At 40.6% G+C, this 21774-nt stretch overlaps 1 protein-coding gene across 2 annotated transcripts; it reads left to right on the forward strand.

Moving 5' to 3' along the window:
* Positions 1–12755: 12755 nt before the first annotated feature.
* On the forward strand, positions 12756–21620 carry LOC127442811 (mitochondrial fission factor homolog A-like). 2 transcript variants are annotated; one of them, XM_051701017.1, is made up of 7 exons: positions 12756–13040; positions 13772–13986; positions 14102–14277; positions 14560–14648; positions 19356–19523; positions 20863–20950; positions 21038–21620. In XM_051701017.1, the coding sequence occupies exons 2-7, from the start codon at positions 13776–13778 to the stop codon at positions 21167–21169; spliced, it is 864 nt and encodes a 287-aa protein (XP_051556977.1). In that variant the 5' UTR covers positions 12756–13040; positions 13772–13775; the 3' UTR covers positions 21170–21620. The 2 variants fall into 2 exon arrangements, with proteins under 2 accessions (XP_051556977.1, XP_051556978.1); XM_051701018.1 differs by having other exon boundaries at positions 19410–19523.
* Positions 21621–21774: the final 154 nt, after the last annotated feature.

The raw sequence follows: 21774 nt of genomic DNA on the forward strand, positions 1-21774 counted from the left end.
TATTATACGTATGGCTTTTTCTGTCAGTGTAAAAACTGGAAAAACAAGAAAAAAGCACAGTGACAATATATTAAAGAGTTAAAGAGTTGGCATGTTTGAGATTTGTTTATATGATTAATGCGGTCAGCACCAGCGAGCACAGGGGCTAGTTCAAATGGATTATCACTGTCGACACAAAGGGATGAGGGGCAGCGATCTGTTGTTTTGCTCAAGCCCCCCTCTCCCCCTCCCCTCACTCTCCCCCTCCCTGCCTCCCTCAGTCACTGTGTATGTGACTGAACTCACATCCAAAAGAGACAGGGAAACTATGCACAAGCATGGAAAATCATCAGTATACTTACAGTCATACCTTGCAGAGAGACACTGAACAGCTTGCAGGCCTTCTAGAATCCATCCATGGACCAGGGTCTGTAAATTAGCTAAACCTCTCAGTAGTTTCACATGCTTTGCTTGGCAAACACAAAAGACAGTAGTTCATCTATTCAAAGCTGCTCACAAAAGCCAGCATGACCTCTCAACACTGGCTTTGTATTAAGGTCAAAAGAACAGTTTAGAGTCATTGATGCAGAATCAATAACAAGCAGTAGCTGTTCATGTAATTCATTTGGATGAGGGTGAAGACAGCTCAGACCACAGCGCTCATTTTTCTAGAAGTCTGATAAAGCCCTTAACTAGATTTGAGGGTGGTTAAAGTGTTGAGTCCTTGAGTTGCTGTCAGGAGATGAATGAGGACGTGGAGTGATGGACTGGTTTTTCTGATTCCGGGTTGTAAGAGTCAGGATACAGCTGGCCAGTGAACGAGTAAAGGCCATTTTAAAGATGACAGGCCCTCATTAAAGTTTCACTCCACCTTATTTCCACATCCATGCCTCACCAACAAAAGTGGGACACCAGTCTGCTACATTTTCACTTTGATCAGATCTGAAAACTCGCACACACACTTTTTATTAGGACTCACACGAATAGGCATGGCAACATTTTCAGTTCTATTAATGAACTTTCACCCTACTTCAAATGCCTAAAAGTTATAATCAAGCACCTGTTTAAACCATTAAGGTGCCTATAAAATTTAAAATATCGTTCAGACACAACAAACCACCCCAGTAACACTTTGCACATGTAGATGGCATTTACACCCATCCCCCCCGCGACAAGCTCACACATCCCGAGAAGAGTGTTAGGAGTGATACAGAGGTGAAAATTGGGGTCTGGGGGGCCACATTCCTTTAAACAAGTGTCTGATTGAATTGAGGATTTAGCCTGCTGTAAGTCCATATATCAGCAAGAACACTTACTGGGGTCTCGTCCTGCAGACCAATTGGTTAAATTCAAGTCTGCCTGGTCTAAAGCAGGTCTGCAGTTTTAACCTTTTTTGTTTGTTTGTTTTATACACCTGAGAAACCACCAGGGGCTCTGTTAAAATGACTAGTGACCTATGATGCATGTGATGCAGAGTGATCATGCAGAAAACAGTAAGAGACAAAATGTGAGCATGAAGGAGCGCTCTATTGTTCTGACTCCTATGACCTCACGTGAAGATGCCTGCCTTGTGTCATGTGTCTATAAATACTTAATGACTAAGAGTAATTTGTCGGACACCCTCCCTCCACCACACACACACACACAGACACAGACACACACTGTGACCATAACATAGAAATGTGATATATCTAAACCCTTCAATTGCCAGTTGATATTTCTAAACCATTCCTTTCCTTCAACAGTTGTCTCTTGATTCTTCATATATTACTATAGGGGAGACCGGGGCTAGATGTCACATGGGGAAGTTGTCATAAGGGCTATATATCAGCAACCATAAGGTTTTGAATCTTAGTCAAATTCCTCAAATGGTTGTTTTCTCCAGCAGTGTTTTTGTATGATGGTTTCAAACACCTAGTTCAAAAGCCTCTAAATTAGGATAATTTTTTGAAAATAAAATCCTCCAAACAAAAATTCCATTATTATAGTAATTTTGTAATTGCTCTTGGTTAAATAAGCGAGTACAACAATTAAGCAAGGGTCAACTATATAATGAAGGTAGATTTTAGACTTTTAGAAAGACTTTCAAGAGTGAATTGCATTTTTCATAAATGTCAGTTTGGGTTAGGTTGTCACGTTTGTTTTTTATGCTGTTATTTTATACAATTCAATAATATCTGTTGCCAAAAACAATGGTTTTATATTTTTGTATGTTACCCTCTACATTTTTGTCATTAATTGATTTGTGTTTCATATTTATTTTACTGTTTTAATATTGCTGACAGCCATAAAATGAATTATTAAAGCTGAAGTGTGTAATTTGTGTTGCACTAGCACCACCGAACAGAATTGCAAATATAAACAGTTTCAAACAGGTTTCTGAATAAGACCACACTGGGTGGTCAAAACAAACAGTGATTTTATATATATATATATATATATATATATATATATATATATATATATATATATATATATATATATATATATATATATATATAATAAAGCCACAGCATTTACAGTTTTCATGGAAATTAACCTAGGGATGGCTTACTTATAGTTGTCTCTGCATATTAAGCTGGCAAAGGAGAAAGTACTTCAACACCGAAAAAGTCACACACTTTAAAGCTTTAAATGGCAGTTTCCCATTGTGCCAGCTTACCCTATATATGCTAAATGAACTGTATCTTATTTCCTGGGAAATAACTGTAGATAGGTTCAATAGCTTTTTTGCAAAACATGAAGGTTTGTCTTTACAGACTTTTGACTTTCAAAAATAAAAAATGCCCTGACAAATATTCACTGAAGTTTAAAGTGTGACAACTTTCTTCTGTGTTCCCTACTTATATTGATTATACTAGACTGCACAGAAAACGAGCAGAAAAAGAACAGCAAAAGAAAGCAGTGTTTGTAGTTTACCACTTAACCACGCTACATCATGAATAGACTAAGAGGTGCTTTAGCGCCACCTGCTGTACATAGTTGAAGTATGGTCATAACTCATAATACTCTGTAGTATAGTAGCAGTAATAACAAAATGTATCCTGCGGTACAGAGAAATATGCAACAAAATATTATGCCTAGTTATGTCAAACACTGTTAGAAAAAGATATTTACAAAGCATGATACTTGCATATACAGTGCCTTCCAAGAAAATTCAGAAGGTTTCTACAAATCCCAAACGGGGAGTAGAATGGAGTAAAACAGGCAGCTCAGCCATTCTTTTTAATGGTGAATGCTGAATTTTCTTAGGTACTATGTCACTGATTTCAGTTCCAATCAAAGCATGAATAGGCACAGTAGGTACAGCAGATTGGAGTACATGTGTTCTGAGTCCATTTTGTATCATTTTAAAATGGTTACTCTCTTGCCTTAGTTTAACATCTCCAATGTGGCATAGTCTGGTTGTCTTTAAAAATCATCAAAGTGCCAGTCACACAAGGTAACATGACTTTGACTGAACACATCTACAGTAGCAAGATGTTTTGTTGCTGCTGCTTTCACCATCTGCTTTTAGCTGACTTCACAGGCTAGACGCCCTGCTGGTGTGTTAAGCAGCACAGGTGGCAGTGTTATCACACATCTTTTTAAGATGCTGTTACGAGACTTTCGAAGTTGGCATTGAGAGAAGCACCAGTGTTCTTTTTAACATTATGTATTATAAACCTCAAACTTATTAATCTCATGTTTAGCAAGAGGGTGCAGAACACTGCAAGCATTCAGTTATAAAGCAGCATAATCAGCTTCATCCACCCATCTTATACAAGATGAATGGCAGCTCTCATGAATTCTGTACATCTCCTGACTTAGTATATCAGGGAAGGTTAGTGCTAGGCATGGAATTCCATAATTACTACCATGCCTGTTGTGTGTGCATTAAATAGGCAGGTTACACAAATTGTTGTCTGTCCGAAATTTTATGCGCATCCAACAAGGAATTTTAAAAGACCTTTGTTTTTGTAGAGTCAATGTACATGATGTCAAAATAGTGAGTTTTTAGACTTCCAAGAGTTTCAGCAGAGGAAGACGCCTGTTCTAAACAGTCTTTATTCTCAGCACTCTGAATACAGTATGTGACCTACTGGCAAAGGAATACCTACTGGAACTTTAATTTGACAAAATGTGCTTCTTTCTCAGGAAAATATATTTAACTCTGCTACATAGGTAGCACATCCTGTCAGCAGAAATATACTGTATATCAGGATGCACTTTCACCAGAATATGATTTTGTTATAAGTTTTTTCAAGCATATCCTGAGAGGTAGGATAGACTCTCTGTACCACTGTTAATATCAACTTGTTTGGTGAATAATTTTTCATTCAGGAACTATAAAACTGCACTCATATTGTTATTATTTTTATCTTAAATTATATTTTTGTAATTTTTATGTAAAAATTAATTTCCTTTTTGTATATCAGTGGAGTATTCCTTTAAATGGACATGTCCTAATAACAAAATCATGTGATTAAAATACTACACATTATAACAATTCAGTATGTGATTGCAGGGTATTTTAATACACTGGCAGACATTGGAGCTGGTGAGAAAAACTGGCAGGCCCTGGTGAAATTCACTGCCAGTCTATGAGGCTGTTGAGAAGTTCTGGCAGGCTTTTGGGGCTGGGGATAGACATTGATACGACCTGGAGCTAGTGAGAGACACTGACAGGCATTGTGGCTGAAGACAAATGCTGACTGAGGCTTTTGTGAGACACTGTCAGAACCTGGGGCTAGTGAGAGACACCGGTAGGTCCAGGGGCTGGTCAGAGACACTTGTAGGCTTTAGAGCTGGTGAGAAACACTGGCAGGCCCTGAGGCTAGTGTGAGACAACTGGCAGGCAGTGGGGCGGGTGAGAGACACTGGCAGCCCTTGGGGCTGGTGAGAGATAACTGGCAACAAGTGGTGTTGGTGAAAGACACTGGCTGGCTCTGGGGCTGGTGAGAAACACTAGTAGGCCCTGGGAGTGGTGAGAGACACTGGCAGGACCTGGGGCTGGTGAGAGACACTGGCAGGACCTGGGGCTGGTGAGAGACACTGGCAGGACCTGGGGCTGGTGAGAGACACTGGCAGGACCTGGGGCTGGTGAGAGACACTGGCAGGACCTGGGGCTGGTGAGAGACACTGAGAGGCATTTTGGGGCTGATGAGGGACAGTGGCAGGACCTGGGGCTGGTGAAAGACACTGGCAGGCCCTGGGGCTGGTGAGAGACACTGAGAGGCATTTTGGGGCTGATGAGGGACAGTGGCAGGCATTTTAGCAAAATAAAAATGCTAATTGAGGCTGGTGAAAAACACTAGCTGGCCATGGGGTTCATGAAAGACACAGGTGGGCCCTGGGACTGGTCAGAGATTCTGGCAGGCCTTGGGGCTTGTGAGAGACACTGGCAGGCCCTGGGGCTTGTGAGAGACAGCTGGCAAGCCGTGTAGCTGGTGAGAGACACTGGCAGGCCCTGGGGATAACAAGAGGCACTGGCAGTCATTTTGGCTAAAGACAAATGCTAATTTAAGCTGGTGATAGACATTGGTAGGCTATGGGGTTTGTGACACTGGCAGGCCCTGGGGCTTGTGAGAGACAACTGGCAGGTCATGGAGCAGGTGAGAGGCACTGGCAGGCCCTGGGGCTGGTGAGAGACAACTGGCAGGTCATGGAGCAGGTGAGAGGCACTGGCAGGCCCTGGGGCTGGTGAGAGACATTTCCAGGCCTTTTAAGGTTGATGAGAGACAGTGGTATGCATAGTAGGTATAGACAAATGCTGACTGGGGCTTGTGTGAGACACTGGTAGGCCCAGGGACTGGTTACACAAATTGTTGGCTGTCCAAAATTGTATGACACTTGTAGGCTTTAGGACTGGTGAGAAACACTAGCAGGCCCTGAGGCAAGTTTGAGACAACTGGCAGGCTCTGGGGCTGGTGAGAAACACTGGCAGAGATTGAGGCAGATGAAAAACATTAGCAGGTCCTTTGGGGATGATGAGAGGCACTGGCAGGCCCTTGGGCTGCAAGATACACTGGCAGGCATTGGGGCTTATAAGAGACATTGGCAGGCCCAGAGGCTGGTGAGAGACAACTGGCAAGCCGTGGGGCTGGTCAGAGACACTGGCAGTCTCTGGGGCTGGTCAGAGACACTAGCAGGCTCTGGAGCTGGTCAGAGACACTAGCAGGCTCTGGGGCTAGAGAGAGACACTAACAGGCCCTTGTGGGCTGGTAAGAGACACTGGCAGGTTTTTTGGCTAAAGACAAATGCTCATCGAATCTGGTGAGAGACAGTGACAGGCCATGGAGTTTGTGAAAGACACTGGCAGGCCCTGGAACTGGTAAGAGACATTCGCAAGCCATGGGGCTGGTGAGAGACCCTAGAAGGCATTGTGGTTGAAGATAAACTATGATTTAGGCTGGTGAGAAACACTGGTATGCCATGTGGCTCATGAAAGACAGTTGCAGGCTTTGGGGCCGGTGAAAGACACTTTGGCAGGCTGGTGAGAGACAGCTGGCAGGCAGTGAGGCTAGAGAGACACACTGGCAGGCCCTTGGGCTGGTGACAGGCAACAAAAGTTCTTGGGGCAGTTGAGAGGTGCTGGGAGGCCCTGTGTTTGGTGAGAGACACTCCCAGGCCTTTTGGGGCTGTTGAGAAACACTCCCATGCATTGTTGTTGAAGACAAACACTGAATTAGGCTGGTGAGAGACACTGAAAGACCCTTGGGCTTGTGAAAGACACTGGCAGGCATTTTGGTTAAAGATAAATGCTAATTGAGGCTGGTGAGAGACACTGTTTGCCCTATGGGGTTTGTGACACTGGCAGGCCCTAGGACTGGGGAGAGACACTGGCAGGCCCTAGGACTGGGGAGAGACACTGGCAGGCCCTGGGGCTGGTGAGAGACACTTCCGGTCCTTTTAGGGCTGATGAGAGACACTATCAGGCATTATGATTAAAGGCAAACACTGATTTAGGCTGGTAAGTGACACTGACAGACCCTGGGGCTTGTGAAAGACACTCACAGGCATTAGGGCTGGTGAGAGACACTGGTAGGCCCTTTGGGGCTGTAAGAGACATGTGCAGGCCCTGGGGCTGGAGAGATACACTGGGAAGGACTGGAGCTGGAGAGAGACATTGGCAGGCCCTGGGGCGGGTAAGAGGCACTGGTAAGTGCTGAGGCTGGTGAGAGACACAGGCAGGCTCTCGGGCTGGTTAAAGACACTGGCAGGCCCTGGGGCTAGTGAAAGACACTGACAGGCATTTTGGCTGAAGCCAAATGCTTATTGAGTCTGGTGAGAGACAATGACAGGCCATTGGTTCATGTGAGACACTTACAGGCCCTTGGGCTTGGAGAGAGAGACCTTGGCAGATCCTGGGGCAGATAAGAGGCACTGGCAGGCCTTGGGCCTGGTGAGAGACACTGGCAAGTGCTTTGGGCTGGTGAGAGACACTGACAGACACTGGGGCTAGTTAAAGTTACTGACAGGCCCTTTGAGTCTGGTGAGAGACACTGGCTGGCACTGCAGATGGTTAGAGACACAGGCAGGTCCTGGGGCTGGTAAGAGACACTGGCAGACCTGGGGGCTGGTGTGAAATTGTTACACAACACCTGTTCCTCCATCATGGTGGGGCCGACAGGAACACTGCACACACAGGTAATAAACATACATCACCTTAGTCAATACACCATGCACCCATCTTCCATTTCTTTCAATTACAGCAGACTGGTCTGCGAGTTATTAAAAAAGAAATAAAGCAAAGTAAATCTCAACAGAACATGAGGGATTATGATCTTATTTGAACCTAAGTTAAATGGCTCTGAAGTACAAGTTGTATCAGCAGAATACACACACGAAACACTCACTGAAAGATGCTGGGCCCAAACGTTTTTCGAGGTCATTAGATTTAAATGACAGCTGGCTGGCACCCAACTCAGGAAATACATTAGGTAGAACAGAATGTTAAACTTCTCTTCAGGAAGACTGCCCAGGGTTCTCTTCACAGCCTGGTTCAATTGTCCCTCATTGGAATCTGCTGGATAAAACAAAGAATTCAAATATATTTGGTCAGATTTGATAAATCTGTATAAAACTGTATAAATTTACAATCACCACTGTGCATTGCACAGTAGTGTGACAATAAAGTGAATAGATTTGAGTTTGTGAGTGTGTATGTACACATACCCAGGGTTGGGAGGGTTACTTTTGAAATGTATTGCACTACAGATTACAGAATACATGCTGTAAAATGTAATTTGTAATGTATTCCATTAGATTACTCAAGGTCAGTAATGTATTCTAAATACTTTGGATTACTTCTTCAGCACTGGTAGATTTTTTCACTTGTTTTGACTATAAAAACTCTGCCAGAACAGTAAGACAAAATACACATGTTAAAAATACATTCTCTGAAAAACCTAAATAACTTATGCAGTGTTGTTTCTAAAACAAGATTAATCTAAATGATCTTGTTTTAAGGATTTTTAGATATTTTTACAGGAAAACAATACAAAAATTATCATCTAGAATATGATTTTTGCCCTAATAACAAAGGTCTTACTACAAAAAAAAGAAATTATGATCCAACATAAATTTTCTTGATAAAAAAATATGATCGTGCCTGGTAACGTGCATGTAAAATGGCTAGAAATAGCATTTTAGCTTAGCGTAAATCTGACAATTTACACAAGGATTATTTCTATTTCTTCTGCTCCAAACTTACTTCAAACGTACTTCTCTGTCTGCTCGTATGAATGTAACACATCATAAGAAAGTGTTTCACCGCTGTTCAAATGCACTTTGGATCGCATCATTTATATGTATAAATGTTTTCCATCTGAAAGGACTAAATATGAAATGAAACAAATGACAATAAAATGCAAAGTAATCTCTTCAGTAATCAAAGTACTTTTTGAATGTAACTGTATTCTGATTATTAATGATTTAAATTGTAACTGTAGTGGAATACAGTTACTAATATTTTGTATTTTAAATACGTAATCCCGTTACATGTATTCCGTTACTCCCCAACCCTGCACATACCCATAAATACTTTTAAAAGCTGTGTCCTGTGAGTGTCTGCAATCAGGACATTGGGCAATTCCCTGAGGAAAGGTCTGAGTAAGGATGCCACAGTAGGAACATCCTCACAAGTGTGGAGGAACTCTCCAGTCTTTCCTCAGCGCTTGACAGTGCTTCACTAAGCTACTAACCATGAACAGCCCACTCTGAGACAACCCTAAACACAAACCCACAAAAACACAAATGTTACAAATATACACAATGTCTGCATACATTTCAAGTGATTATTCACATACACTGTCAAACACACTTACCATGCAGCTCCAAAAACTTCACTATGTGGATGAGCTAGAGGAAGCCCCTGACATATCTGTCCCCTCTGCCTCAGGTTGATCAGGGGCACTCCGAAAACAGCTCTTTGTGTCTCCACCTGTAGAAGTAAGAGCAGTCAAAAGTAAAAAAAAAAAAAAAAAAAACCAGAACTGCTAGAAGTGTAGTGTAAGGCCTAGAGCTCATGAGAAAGTGAGGATAAATAAAGCTGTCAAACAAGGGCACATTTTTATTAACACTCTTCAAAGTGAGTATTGTGTTTCTGTATTTACACACACTGATAAATCTCCTTTTACTCCCATTTTCAAAAAAGATCGTCTTTTGACCGATTTTGCAATCAAGACTTTGCTATGTACCGAGCTCCTACCCATCAACAAAAAATTTGCCAAGGTTGCCATGGAGAATTCAGAAGCTGCTGAATCCACTTGTGTTGGATTCATGGTGCGTCGAATGTAATATAATGTAATATAATATCATATAATTAAGCAAAAAATATTAAATTTAGTCAGATTTGGCCACAAACACGGCCCAGTTTAGCCACATTTACCTAAATAAAAAAACAGCGCAGTTTTCCTATGTCTATTTTAACATTTTAAAATATTACACAAAGTGTATCTCCATGAAGCTTACAGCAACGCCAATTTACAGGCTGTTCGTCGCTATTTCATATCTGACGGTGGAAACGCATAGAAATCTGCTCATATTAGTAGACCACACTCGGAAACCAAGTATGAAGAGATCATAAACGCAAATTTATTAGAGCAAATTAAACTAATTTATTGAAGAACTTGATTATGTGCAATGCTGAAATGCTATTGTGATACATCACAACAACAAATATATTACAAAACAATCAGTTGTTTGTGTGATCCTCCCTTTCGAGTTTTTTTTTTTTTTTTTTTTTTTTTTTTCGTAGGACGCGAGCGATATAAGTTCACAGCTATGTACAAACATTCTTAATGTGAACTTGGATTACGGATACTATATTTCCGAGCTCTCTCATTACTTTAAACCTGGAGGGGCAATGCAGGAAACTCACAACAGCGCCAAAAGGTCTGTGTGTGGTGCAAAATATATTACATCTGTAGTGTTCAGAAGTACCACAGACAATGAATGGGGAAAGTTAAGGGACAAGGAGGTTGACTTTTGTTATGTTTTTCCATGTTATTCATCAATATTTATGTATAGCCTATGTCAGAGAAATTAAATAGACAATGTGTTCCCGCCCGGTTTCGAACCGAGGACCCTGTGTTAGGCGAACATTGTACAAGACTTGGGAGTAAAGGTTGACGTCATGACAAAATATTGCCTTTTTCTGTTTAAAAATATTCTTTTTTCATTCATTATTTTTTACCCCTAAACGATAACCTTAGTAAACTTAATTCTAACAACGGGTGACGTATATATTTTCGCCACACGAGGGACTGTTCCGTTGATTTCACTATGTAACACAATTTTTGTTCCTGGGTAGTAAGTGTTATTTCCTAAACGCTTATGCCTGAAAAGTGTAGAAAAGTATAGAAAATGGCTATTATTACCCACAAACTTTGCTTTTGTGACCAGGACAGTGATTTTGAAATGTACCTATTTCCAATGAGAAAACGGGCGAATTTGTGTCTTTTCATTCACATAAAGTCAGAAAAAACATATGAATCCAAATGAACTTGTATTTATACTAAAGTAATACAAAAATGACTACAAAAGATTAAGAAGTGAGTACTTTTTCGAGATTTACAATTCTACTGTAAATCACTTTCACGAATCAGCCCCCAAATGTACTCATCATACTTCAAGGCGTCCAGCAAGGTCTTGATGCTGTTGTAATCCTCTTTGAGGTGCACCGAGTGAGTCAGGGGAAGAGACGGGTACTTGTTACCATTATGGAGCAGCATGGCTTTGAGGCTCCTGGATAAGCTGTCAATGTAGAGGCGCCACTCATTCTGGTTACAGGCGATTCCGATTGCCTCGAACAGACTGGTCACATTGTGGCAGAAGCAGGATGTTGACGGGTGAAGAAGCTGATAAAAGGTTGGTGACGCTTCCTCTGATCTGCGACTTGCACACTTTCATCCAACAAGTTCCACTGCTTGAGCCTAGATGTCAAAAGCTCGGCACTGGACTTGGTGAGACTCTAATCAAGTCGTTGAGGTCTTTTTGGTTGGGGTAGTATGGGTTTCTCTCCTCAGCTCCACCTCTGAATCTGTCATCTGGATCTACAACGTCTTCCTCACACTCTGACTTGCTGCTCTCTTCTAAAGATGGCTGCTCTCTCTCCAGAGGAGTGGGTACGGGGAGCTCATGGCAGCGTGGCACTGGGACGATGGATGAAGGAAGGTCCGGATACATGATAGCAGGTGCATGCTTGCCAGTCCGAAGTTTGGAAGGGTCCACCATGCAGAAGTAGCAGTTGCTTGAGTGGTCAGTGGGTTCCTGCAAAATTCTTGGGATATCGAACTTCATGGCTCTCTTTTCCCCTCTGTACCATCCTACAAAAATAAATTTATTTCATCCATGACTAATGTGTAAGAGATTCTCGCAACATTTTTCATATATGATATATTTTTTTAATAACATTGAAAACTGTAAAACATTAACATTAAAATATTTTACAATTTTAAAAATGAACACATTTTATAACATAAAATTCTGAGCAACAATTTTCCATCTTACCTTCCAGAGTTTTTTTTTTTTTTTTTTTTTGCAGTGCTCGCAGGTGAAATGAGGTGCCCAGGGTTTGTCTTGATCCCTGACAGGCATGCCGAAATATGCCTTGTAGGCCTCACACATCTTAGTAAATGCTTTCACTGAGTACTTTATCGCTCTTGTCTTGATAAATTGGCCGCAGACATGGCAAAATGCGTCTGCCTGATGCTTGCAGCCTCTTGATGCCATCTCAGAAAATGCAGATATGTATCCACTTAGGCAGCTGGAACTAAACTGAACTGGTGGGCTTAAAGCCCCTGTATTTATACTACTATTTATATTACTGGAAAGTTCTAGAATGTTCTAGAAGTTACTCCAAGTTTACTCAGCACTGAATCTATCTGGAATGTTCTGGAAAATAGGTTCATTTCAAAATATCACTGTCCTGGTCACAAAAGCAAAGTTTGTGGGTAATAATAGCCATTTTCTATACTTTTGAGGCATTAGCAATTAGGAAATAACACTTACTACCCAGGAACCACAAAAAAAATAAATATTACAAGGTGTTTTTCTCCCATTTTGATTTAAAGATTACGTTTTCTAAATAAAGTTTTTAAACAACGAATTTTTTATTCCTAAATTTAAATTGTGGAAATTATCGTAATTATAAGCAATAGACTTAAAAGGGCTGTGTATTTTGTCCGTCACGATATCATACTATGGCGAAGGCATGTCGTAATCTTGCTGAAGTGTTTTCTTTCACTATAGTAGGATTCGAAACGTGCTCATAGTTCGTAAAAATGCAAACCGGAAGTGGATTAGTCTAGTGATTGCTAGTAGATAAACGTTATTAAACTAAAGAAATCAGATAGTCTTATTAAATATGTATCAATAAGTATGTGTGCACAATATCATACAAATAAATACATATGTCTATGATCACCTACAAACATAAAATTGTTTAAATTAGTGACCAAGTAAATTAGCCAGGCAGTTGTCAGCAAGCAGAGCGCATCATTTTTATGTCACCAAAGGGACTAACCGTGGTTAAATGAAAACATTTATACTCTGAGGCAGACAGCGAAAGCAAACGGGTAAATATCCAAGATGGCTGCATTGCTTTTCAGTATTACTTGTACGATAAATGGCACGCATTAATCTGTCTGAAATGTAAACAACATATGATGTTGTGATAGTAATGGAGGTGTCAAAAGGCAAGCATGTTTTCACCAAAGTCCGCAATACTACTGCTGCTTATTAGGACACCCCCTGAAGCCTGAAGCTTACATAATTTTTAACCAGTTTGTATTTTATAAAATATCAAAGAGGTTTTCATAACCGCTGTTTACATGGTTTTCTCTCAGCTGATTTTATTTGATTTTTGACATGCACATACAGTAGCTGTGTGAGGTGATGTCTGCTTCATTTATATTAGAAACCTATTTGGCATAATACGTTTAATTTGATTTAATCGTTTAAGGTTTTATATACAGGAATTTCTATACAGTTAATGTAGATAACAGAAAGCTTATTTTGTGTAACTTAATTGCAACATGCAAGAATAATTAAAAGACTGAATGGTATTCATGCACTGTAATTTTATAACTGGGTCGCATTGAATTCACCCTAATCACTATGTGTTTATTATGGTTGTGTGCCCAATACACTTTTCCACTACAATTTCAATACCAATTCTTCCCTCCTTTGCTTGCCATTGCATCTTTACAGTCTCTTTGTGTGTGTGTTATCTAGAGCTAAACATTGTGAGAAGGAAGAGACATGCAGCTCTTTTGACTGTAATGAGATTTTCTGTGCTTGTCTACAGGTAAATGAGTGAGGGTGACTTCTTCCCCTCTGCCGATATGGCAGAGATAAACTGCATCCATTATGAGCTAGAATATACAGAGGGCATTAGTCAACAGATGAGGATCCCGGAGAGGCTCAAAATTGGCCCCAGTTCATCACATGAACCTCATGATTCCTTTCTGGCAGCATCCCATAGTACCATGATGCATGTGCCAGAGAGAATTGTGGTTGCAGGTATTATGTGAAGTTATGGCTTTTTGAAGTATATGAATGCTAACAAGCTCTCTCTCATTTAAAGGTTTTTACATTGACCAGCAGCTAACATATGCCTCTGTTGTAATGAATCAAGGAGATAGCAATGATGCTTGCTTTGGCAGACCTAGAGATCTGGACCTGATTCAGTCCACGCCAATAGAGACTGTTGAACTAAAGACTCCACCACGAGTTCTTACCCTAAACGATCAACTTCTAGGCTTACTAGAGCCAGAGCCAGCAGCCAACTCCACTACCCAGCCAAGAGAAGAGGTAATGAATCAGACAAGTGAAGAAAAGATTATTTACATTCTTTACTAGTACTTTGCTGATTAAATGCACTTGACTGTTAGTAAAGTTGCACCAGACTAACAATTTTTTAGAAAGACTTCGAATAAGCTTCAGTTACTAGCATAAAATGTGTCCAGTCTCTTTTCTTGTTACTTCTAAGTGATGTTAATGGCAGCTGTACTTGTATTAAACCTAAAACTGTGAGACAAAATAATGTGCCTGTTAAATCAATAGGAATAAGAGCTGTTTTCCCTCTTTTCACAGATGCGATCACACATGAGGTCACGGCGGGAGCGCTGTAGGAGCGAGAACTCTACGATGCGCCGCAATGGGCAAATAAACAAACATGATATGTGAGTATACACACACTCTCTCTTATTGTCAGTCCTCTACCTGTGTTCTCCCCCTGCTTGCTATCTTTGACATCTGTTTGTGTGTAGTGCTGCCTTCAGGTGGACATTGGAAGCTCCTACCTCCAAGCCTGGCATGTGTTATAGAGCGCAACAGTGTTCACCCACTTTTCCAGCCGTCTGGGTTTCTGAAGTATTTTTCCCATTCATTTTCCATAGGGTTTTCATAAAATTCTTCATTAAAGAGTTCTAAGCCATGAACCAAACCAACCAGCTCCGAGGTGCATCACAGCATTATAGACTTTGATTTAAAGCAAAAAAGTATTTGAATATCTGACAAAAATACAAAAGTACAAGACTGTGTACTTACCGTCTTTCAAGAGGGCATAAACTACAATCCCATGAAGCACTGTGCATGACATAATCGAATAAAAAACTATGGAAATATATAAAACATTTTATTTTAGGTTGTTGATTGTAAGTATAGAAACAATATATTTTAAGTTTACTGCAAAATATTCGGATATATACAAATATATTTGTAGTTTGAGGGTGTAGAGAGACCGACTCGATTGCAGCATTCACAGTGCGTCATGAAAGTGGGCGGTTGCTGCTGGACATGTTTGGTGGGCTTTTTTGGCTGCAGTTTTCTGATTGGTGGATCTGTCTCTGCTGGACCATGGGTAGTGTAGTTCTTCACCAGGAATTCCACTGTTTTAAAAATGTAGTTGAAATAACGTGGACTAATGGCTTCAACAAAGGCATATACCTTTTATAACCAACCTCAGAGCTCACGGTATCATTGAAAATCAATTCGTCTATGGAAAAAATTAATAGCATTTTTACTTCCAGAATCAGACTGTTGCGCTCTATTATGACATTTCACATATTCAATTGAGAAACAAAATATGGAGTAAACCAAACTTAAACAAATACATAATAAACAACGGTTAAAACGTATTTTTCTGTTTGACCAGTGAATAGGCATAACTGAATACACCTGCATCAATGTTACAGGACCTATATTATTTATTAATGCATGATAGCCAACAAATTCTTAATTTATTTTATTTTAATAAATTAAAACAAACCGTGAAGGATGAGTCATTACTTGATTGTCATATAAAACAAACAAATACTATTGTAAAAAAGCACTGAAATTGATAAAACTTTACAATACCACTGCTTTCCATTATCTTTCATGACGACACGCCCCTTCCAACATCACAATTCGGCAGCTCAGATATTATCTAGTAGGGGTGTAAATCGCTGGTTACGTATGTAACTGTGGTTCTGTGACTGTGTGGAAGACCACCAGAGGCAATACTGAAAGCACTAGTGGAAAACTTTTGTGCTTTGACCGAGAATTGAATTAGAAAGTTGGCACCCTATGACGCATGACGTGTCTTTAGCTATAAAAACCTCTGAACACGTCAGCTCGATCTCTAGATCATTCTCACAAATTCTGAGTGACCAGAGACTCTGGCGGTCTTCCACTCAGTCATAGAACCTCAGCTACATATGTAACCAGCGTTCTATTTCCTTTCGTTTCAGACCGGCAGTACTGAAAGCATTAGTGGGAGACGAATACCTACGCAGTCACAAGGAATCCCCTTGTGATGCATCAGCCAACACAATGGGCTGATTCATAAATTGTGGAGACAATTTCTTGGGTAAAAATGCTGGATTGGGCCACAATGAAGCATTATTAAAATCAGGCCCCCAGCGCAAACATGGAGCGCTCACTGATAATGCGTGGAGCTCACTCACATGCTTCGCTGTTGTAATGTCCAAGAGGACTGCAGTCTTCAAAGACATCTATTTAACATCAGAGTCCATCACCTTGAGTGTAGACGCAGATTGTCCAAGCTCCAAAAGATCTTGCAAAAAATCAAAAATCCGTCCTACAGAACAGTGTAGTGGATCAGCAGCATGGTCGGTGCACCAGTCACAGAACACCTTCCAATTACTAGCATACAATTTTCGTGTAGATGCTGCATGAGCATTCAAAACAGTGTCCCTGGCCCCCTGTGAACACTCCAAGAGAGGCCCGGTTGACCCAGTGGCCACACCTACAATTTCAACCGGTCTGGGTGAGGATGCCAAACTCTCCTCTCCAAATCCAACTCCAATCTGCTGGGTAGAGGACAAGGTGGCCCTGCTAACAATGACAGGAGGGTCTGAAACCATTGCCTTGCAGGCCATTGAGGAGCAACTAACAGCATACGGTGGCCACAGTCGCATGCGGCACAGGGTTCTCCAAATCAGTGGTAATGAAGGGAAAGCATACAACATTATGTCCGGCCAATCGTGAGCCAGTGCATCCAGGCCCAGTGATCCTGGCTTGTCCGTCAGAGAGAACCAACGAGGGCAGTGAGTTGTCTGACTGTCTGCTAACACATCGATTACTGAAGTCCCATAAGCCAGCTATATCATCCCTGTAACACCCTGCTGCGTGAGAGAGTGTCCGCGGCATGGTTGAGTCGACCAGGCAGGTAAACCACTCAGATGGAAAGAAGGTTTGCTTGAGCCCATATCAGCAGATTTTGAGCTACTTGAAGTGCGCTCCGTGACCTTGTGCCTCCCTGATGATTGATGTAAAAAAATGTTGCCACGTTGTCCGTGTGCACCAAGACATGTTTGTCCCTGAGCACCGTCTGAAAATGGAGTAGAGTGAGAAACACTGCAGTCAACTACAGAACGTTTATACACCGGTCAACCACAACATTAAAACCACCTGTCTAATATTGTGTAGGTCCCCCTTGTGCCACCAAAACATGCGGGTTGGTGCTGATTTGGTGGCTGTTTTAAAGTGAGAAACAAACGATGATCCTGCACTCATTAAACCTAGGAAACCAGGGCTTCAGAGTGTATGCGTTTACAAAGATATGCAAACTTACAGGCAACCAGAAGTTTGAAACATTTTAGAAGCGCGAGACCTTCTCGCGGGTGCTTCCCGGAGAAAATGCTCGTAAACAGCGCTTCCTGATCATGAGCAGCGAATCTCAGAGAAAACCGCTCATAAACCACACTTCCCAGTCGCTAGTGGCACTTCATGGAGAAAACCGCTTGTTATCCAATCCGTAAACACAGTGACAAAACAGTTTGCAGATATCAGCTAAAGCACTCTTCAAAAACGAATTGCACAAAATATTGTCATAATCGATTCCATCAAGAAAGAATGAAGAAGATATCGAGCTGATGTTTTCAGGTGTTTTTATAGCTAAAGACACGTCATTCATCAAGGGGTGACACATTTCTAATTCGATTCTCGGTCAAAGTGCAAGAGTTTTCCACTAGTGCTTTCAGTATTGCCTCTGGCGGTCTGGAACGAAAAGAAATAGAAAGTTTCATCAAGATACGATCTTATATCGATTCTCTTAGCCAGCAATCTGATTTTTTCCGATACCTCAAAGTCTGCCTTGATACGATTTCGATGTTGGTGCAGGGCAGGTGTTTTCACTTTCCCTCGTCAGCACTGTTCAGAATATCATGGCTGTTTAGCCATTTGAATTGGTTGAATTGCTCTATTATAAGCACTTTAAAATAGAAAATATTCATGTAGAATTCAAATGTGTTGCATGCGCAATGAAACAGTGGGAAGCCCAATATAATCATGCTAGTTAGCCGCACGCTATCCTGTCACCGGAGCTCGCAGCCCTGTTAACGATCCAGATCGATGGATAGTTACACCCCTATTATCTCGAATTCCGAGTTTCCCACTGGTAAATACGACTTTGCTTTGTCATTCATGTGCTCTGAACGTGAGGGCACATAAGACGCAGCCAACTCAGATGTCCGTTCTCTGTAGTAGTGGATATACAGTATGTGTTGGAGTGCACTTGACCATTATTTTGTAGTCTTAAAATCAGTTTGGACCTCTAATTGGGTATTATTTAACTTTAAATGTAGTAACATATGTGGTTGCATTAAAGGATTTCTCTTTACTTGCATATATTTGGATGTGGCTTTCTAATGTTTGTTTTTTACATTTACATAAGATGCTTTAAGCAACTATTACCTGATTGGATGAAAATTTAAGTTGCGCTTCACTATATGGTTTTATGATCTTAAAGGTGCTGTAAGCGATTTCAGCTGTTCTACTTCCACCAGACTGAGCCATTGGATTAGCCACGCCCCCTCTTTCTAAAACCCTGTAATCCAAAGATACCAAAATGAGTTTTACTGAGAGCAGAAACGGTTGTTAAACAACAGTTGTAAAATAGTGCCCTCAACTGACAACTGTTATGAACAACATAGCATAAAAATTCATTATGCCTCAATAATTTGCTGCAACTACAATACTATGAGAACGCACTAAATGATTGACAGGTCGAAAGCGGCATTGTCCGCGGACACATTTTTGTTTGTTGTTTACAGTCTAGAGTTGTCACTGAGACCGGTGAGATATCTCAGGGCACTTATTTCATTAATATCTTTCAGGTAGTAGGAAGATTTTTTGCATACCTTTCTATTAAAAAATCACTTACAGCACCTTTAATTATGATTGATATGTTTTTTACTCAAGCTGCACACACAGCTAAGTGGTCAGTAATTTCTAATTTGGGAACCTTTATTGTGTTGTAACTATTTGTTGGTATATGTACGTTTTGTCCAATGGTGCCATGCCTGTGATGGCTGTGTGCAGGTAGGTATAAATGCATTACAAGTCAATATGATTAAAACTTCACACACGTCTTTCTCTGTCAGCACAAGCTCATCTCCATCCCGTGTTTCTCTCCGTGCCTGTCCTCCTCTCATCAGCCCAGAGGACTCTGAGAACCTTAACAGTGCCAGTGGTGTACTCACCTACATTAAGGACACGACTCGGAGAGCCTACCAACAGGTCTTGGAGGTGCTGGATGAAAGTCACCGTAGGTGAGCTCTTTCTTCATGATGCATCTGTTTTAAGTAAACACATGAAGAGGCAAAATCTTGAAGTACAGTTACATGAGAAAGGTAAAACAACCTGAAATGCAGCCTGATTAAGTTATTTAAATATAACTTTTTTATATAGAGTTGGTCAGTTTGTAGTCTGAAATCCTGCAAGAGAATTCACATTTTAAATCCATGGATTCCCTCTGGAATTTCAAATGGGTTTAAAAAGCGGTCTTTGGTTAAACAGGTCTGTGGTTAACATTGCTTGAAGAGACTTTCCTATTTTATTCTACAACATAAATTACACATAGTCATACCTTAAAAGTTAATTTTGAATTTTTGGTCGTAAGGATCAAAATGGTTGTCCAGTGAATTATGCGGCGTTTGTCGAGGATGTAAAGTCGACCGAACTATTTTAGAGATATTTTAGTTATTCTAAACATCATGAGTTGCTCTTTTAAGGCTGTTGAAAAACTGTAGTTCAATACCAATGTATCTCTTAAGAATATGTGCTTTCGAAGCAAGCATAAATACCAGTATACAGTGGCAAGAAAAAGTATTTGAACCCTTTGAAATCATCAAAGTCACAAGTATAGACAAACACAATGTGCTTAAGCTAACAACACACAAACAATCATAATCTTTCATGTCTTTATTGAACACATCCTATTAAACATTCACAGTGCTGTGGAAAAAGTAAGTGAACCATTGGATTAATAACTGGTCGATCCTCCTTTTGCAGCAATAACCTCAACCAAGGGTTTCCGGTAGCTGTGGATTAGACCTACACAATGTTCAGAAGGATTTTGGACCATTCTTCCTTACAGAAATGTTTCAGCTCAGCCATATTCTGAGGATGTCTAGTGTAAACGGCTCTCTTGAGGTCATTCCACAGCATCTCGATTTGGTTAACGTCTGGGCTCTGACTGGGCAACTCCAAAAGGTGGATTTTCTTTCTATGATATAGTCATGCTATGGTATATTTACTTCGATGTTTAGGGTCATTGTCCTGCTGCATCACCTAACTTCTACTGAGCTTCAGCTGGCGCACATCCACCCTGACATTATCCTGTAGAATATCTAGTTCACATACTTTTTCTTGACACTGTATCTCTTAACTCCAATAAGTTTGTCGTCTCTCCAAAAATTTTTGCCACAGAAAATAATGAATGCATTTGAGACTATGCTAATTCCAGGGATGACACCAGTATGGATTTAGCTATCAGCACTATAAAGGTCCTGCACATTTGCTATTGCACATTGAAACTGTCACAGAGGGGTAATTTTTGTAAAAAGACAAATGAAATGATGCTCAACTGTTATTTGTTTTTTCTTGTAGTCAGACAGCTCTTTTGACTCTTGATGCTAGTTTGGAGAACACACCTGATGATGCCGTCTTAACAGATGCTGCATCATTGCGACGGCAGGTTGTATCTCACTCCTCAGATATTATCTTTTCTTGATTCACTGGATATAAAATGACCATTTATCTTGTGTTTCGCTTTACTAAACAGATCATCAAGCTGAACCGAAGACTGCAGCTATTGGAGCACGAAAATAAAGAGCGAGCGAAGCGTGAAATGATCATGTACTCCATCACTGTTGCTCTCTGGGTGGTCAACTCTTGGATCTGGCTACGCCGCTAGAAACAAGGAATGTTTCAAAAGAACAAAAGAAAATACAATTCAGTTACAATGTACAGTGTATTAGGTATTTTGCACTTACAGGCTTTTCAGTTAGTGAGGGTCAAATCAATACAAAATATGTGAAGTTACAAATTTTGAGTTGCACTCTCAATAACAAAAGATCTAATTGTGCTTGGAGAAATGCATTATATGTAGTCATTGCTCAGTTATTGTTTTTGCATTTCCAATTATTATGCTGTTCTTGTAAATATTCTTACATATAGAGATACAATAGTTTGATGGTCCTGTGCAGTGTGATATAAAGATGTAAATGCTCTTAATAGTCCATGTGACATTCCATAGTTGTGAAAACATGAAAGTGTGCACTTATTTTTCAGTTAAAATACTTTGTGTCATTATTTATGGATGAACATATTTAAAGTTGTGGGATCCCCAAAGAAATAAAGAGTAAAATGCATAAACTGTGTTGTTTGCCACTGAATTCCAGTCACTGTTGGAGGGTAACCTCCTAAAAACCAACAGTCTATTTTTATTTTATTACATTTTCTGCAGACAGACATGCAAGGTTTTAAAGAAATGCTGAAACAGTAGAGGGCGATCTCTCG

Source organism: Myxocyprinus asiaticus, chromosome 6, assembly GCF_019703515.2.
Source record: "Myxocyprinus asiaticus isolate MX2 ecotype Aquarium Trade chromosome 6, UBuf_Myxa_2, whole genome shotgun sequence".
Lineage (NCBI taxonomy): Eukaryota > Metazoa > Chordata > Actinopteri > Cypriniformes > Catostomidae > Myxocyprinus > Myxocyprinus asiaticus.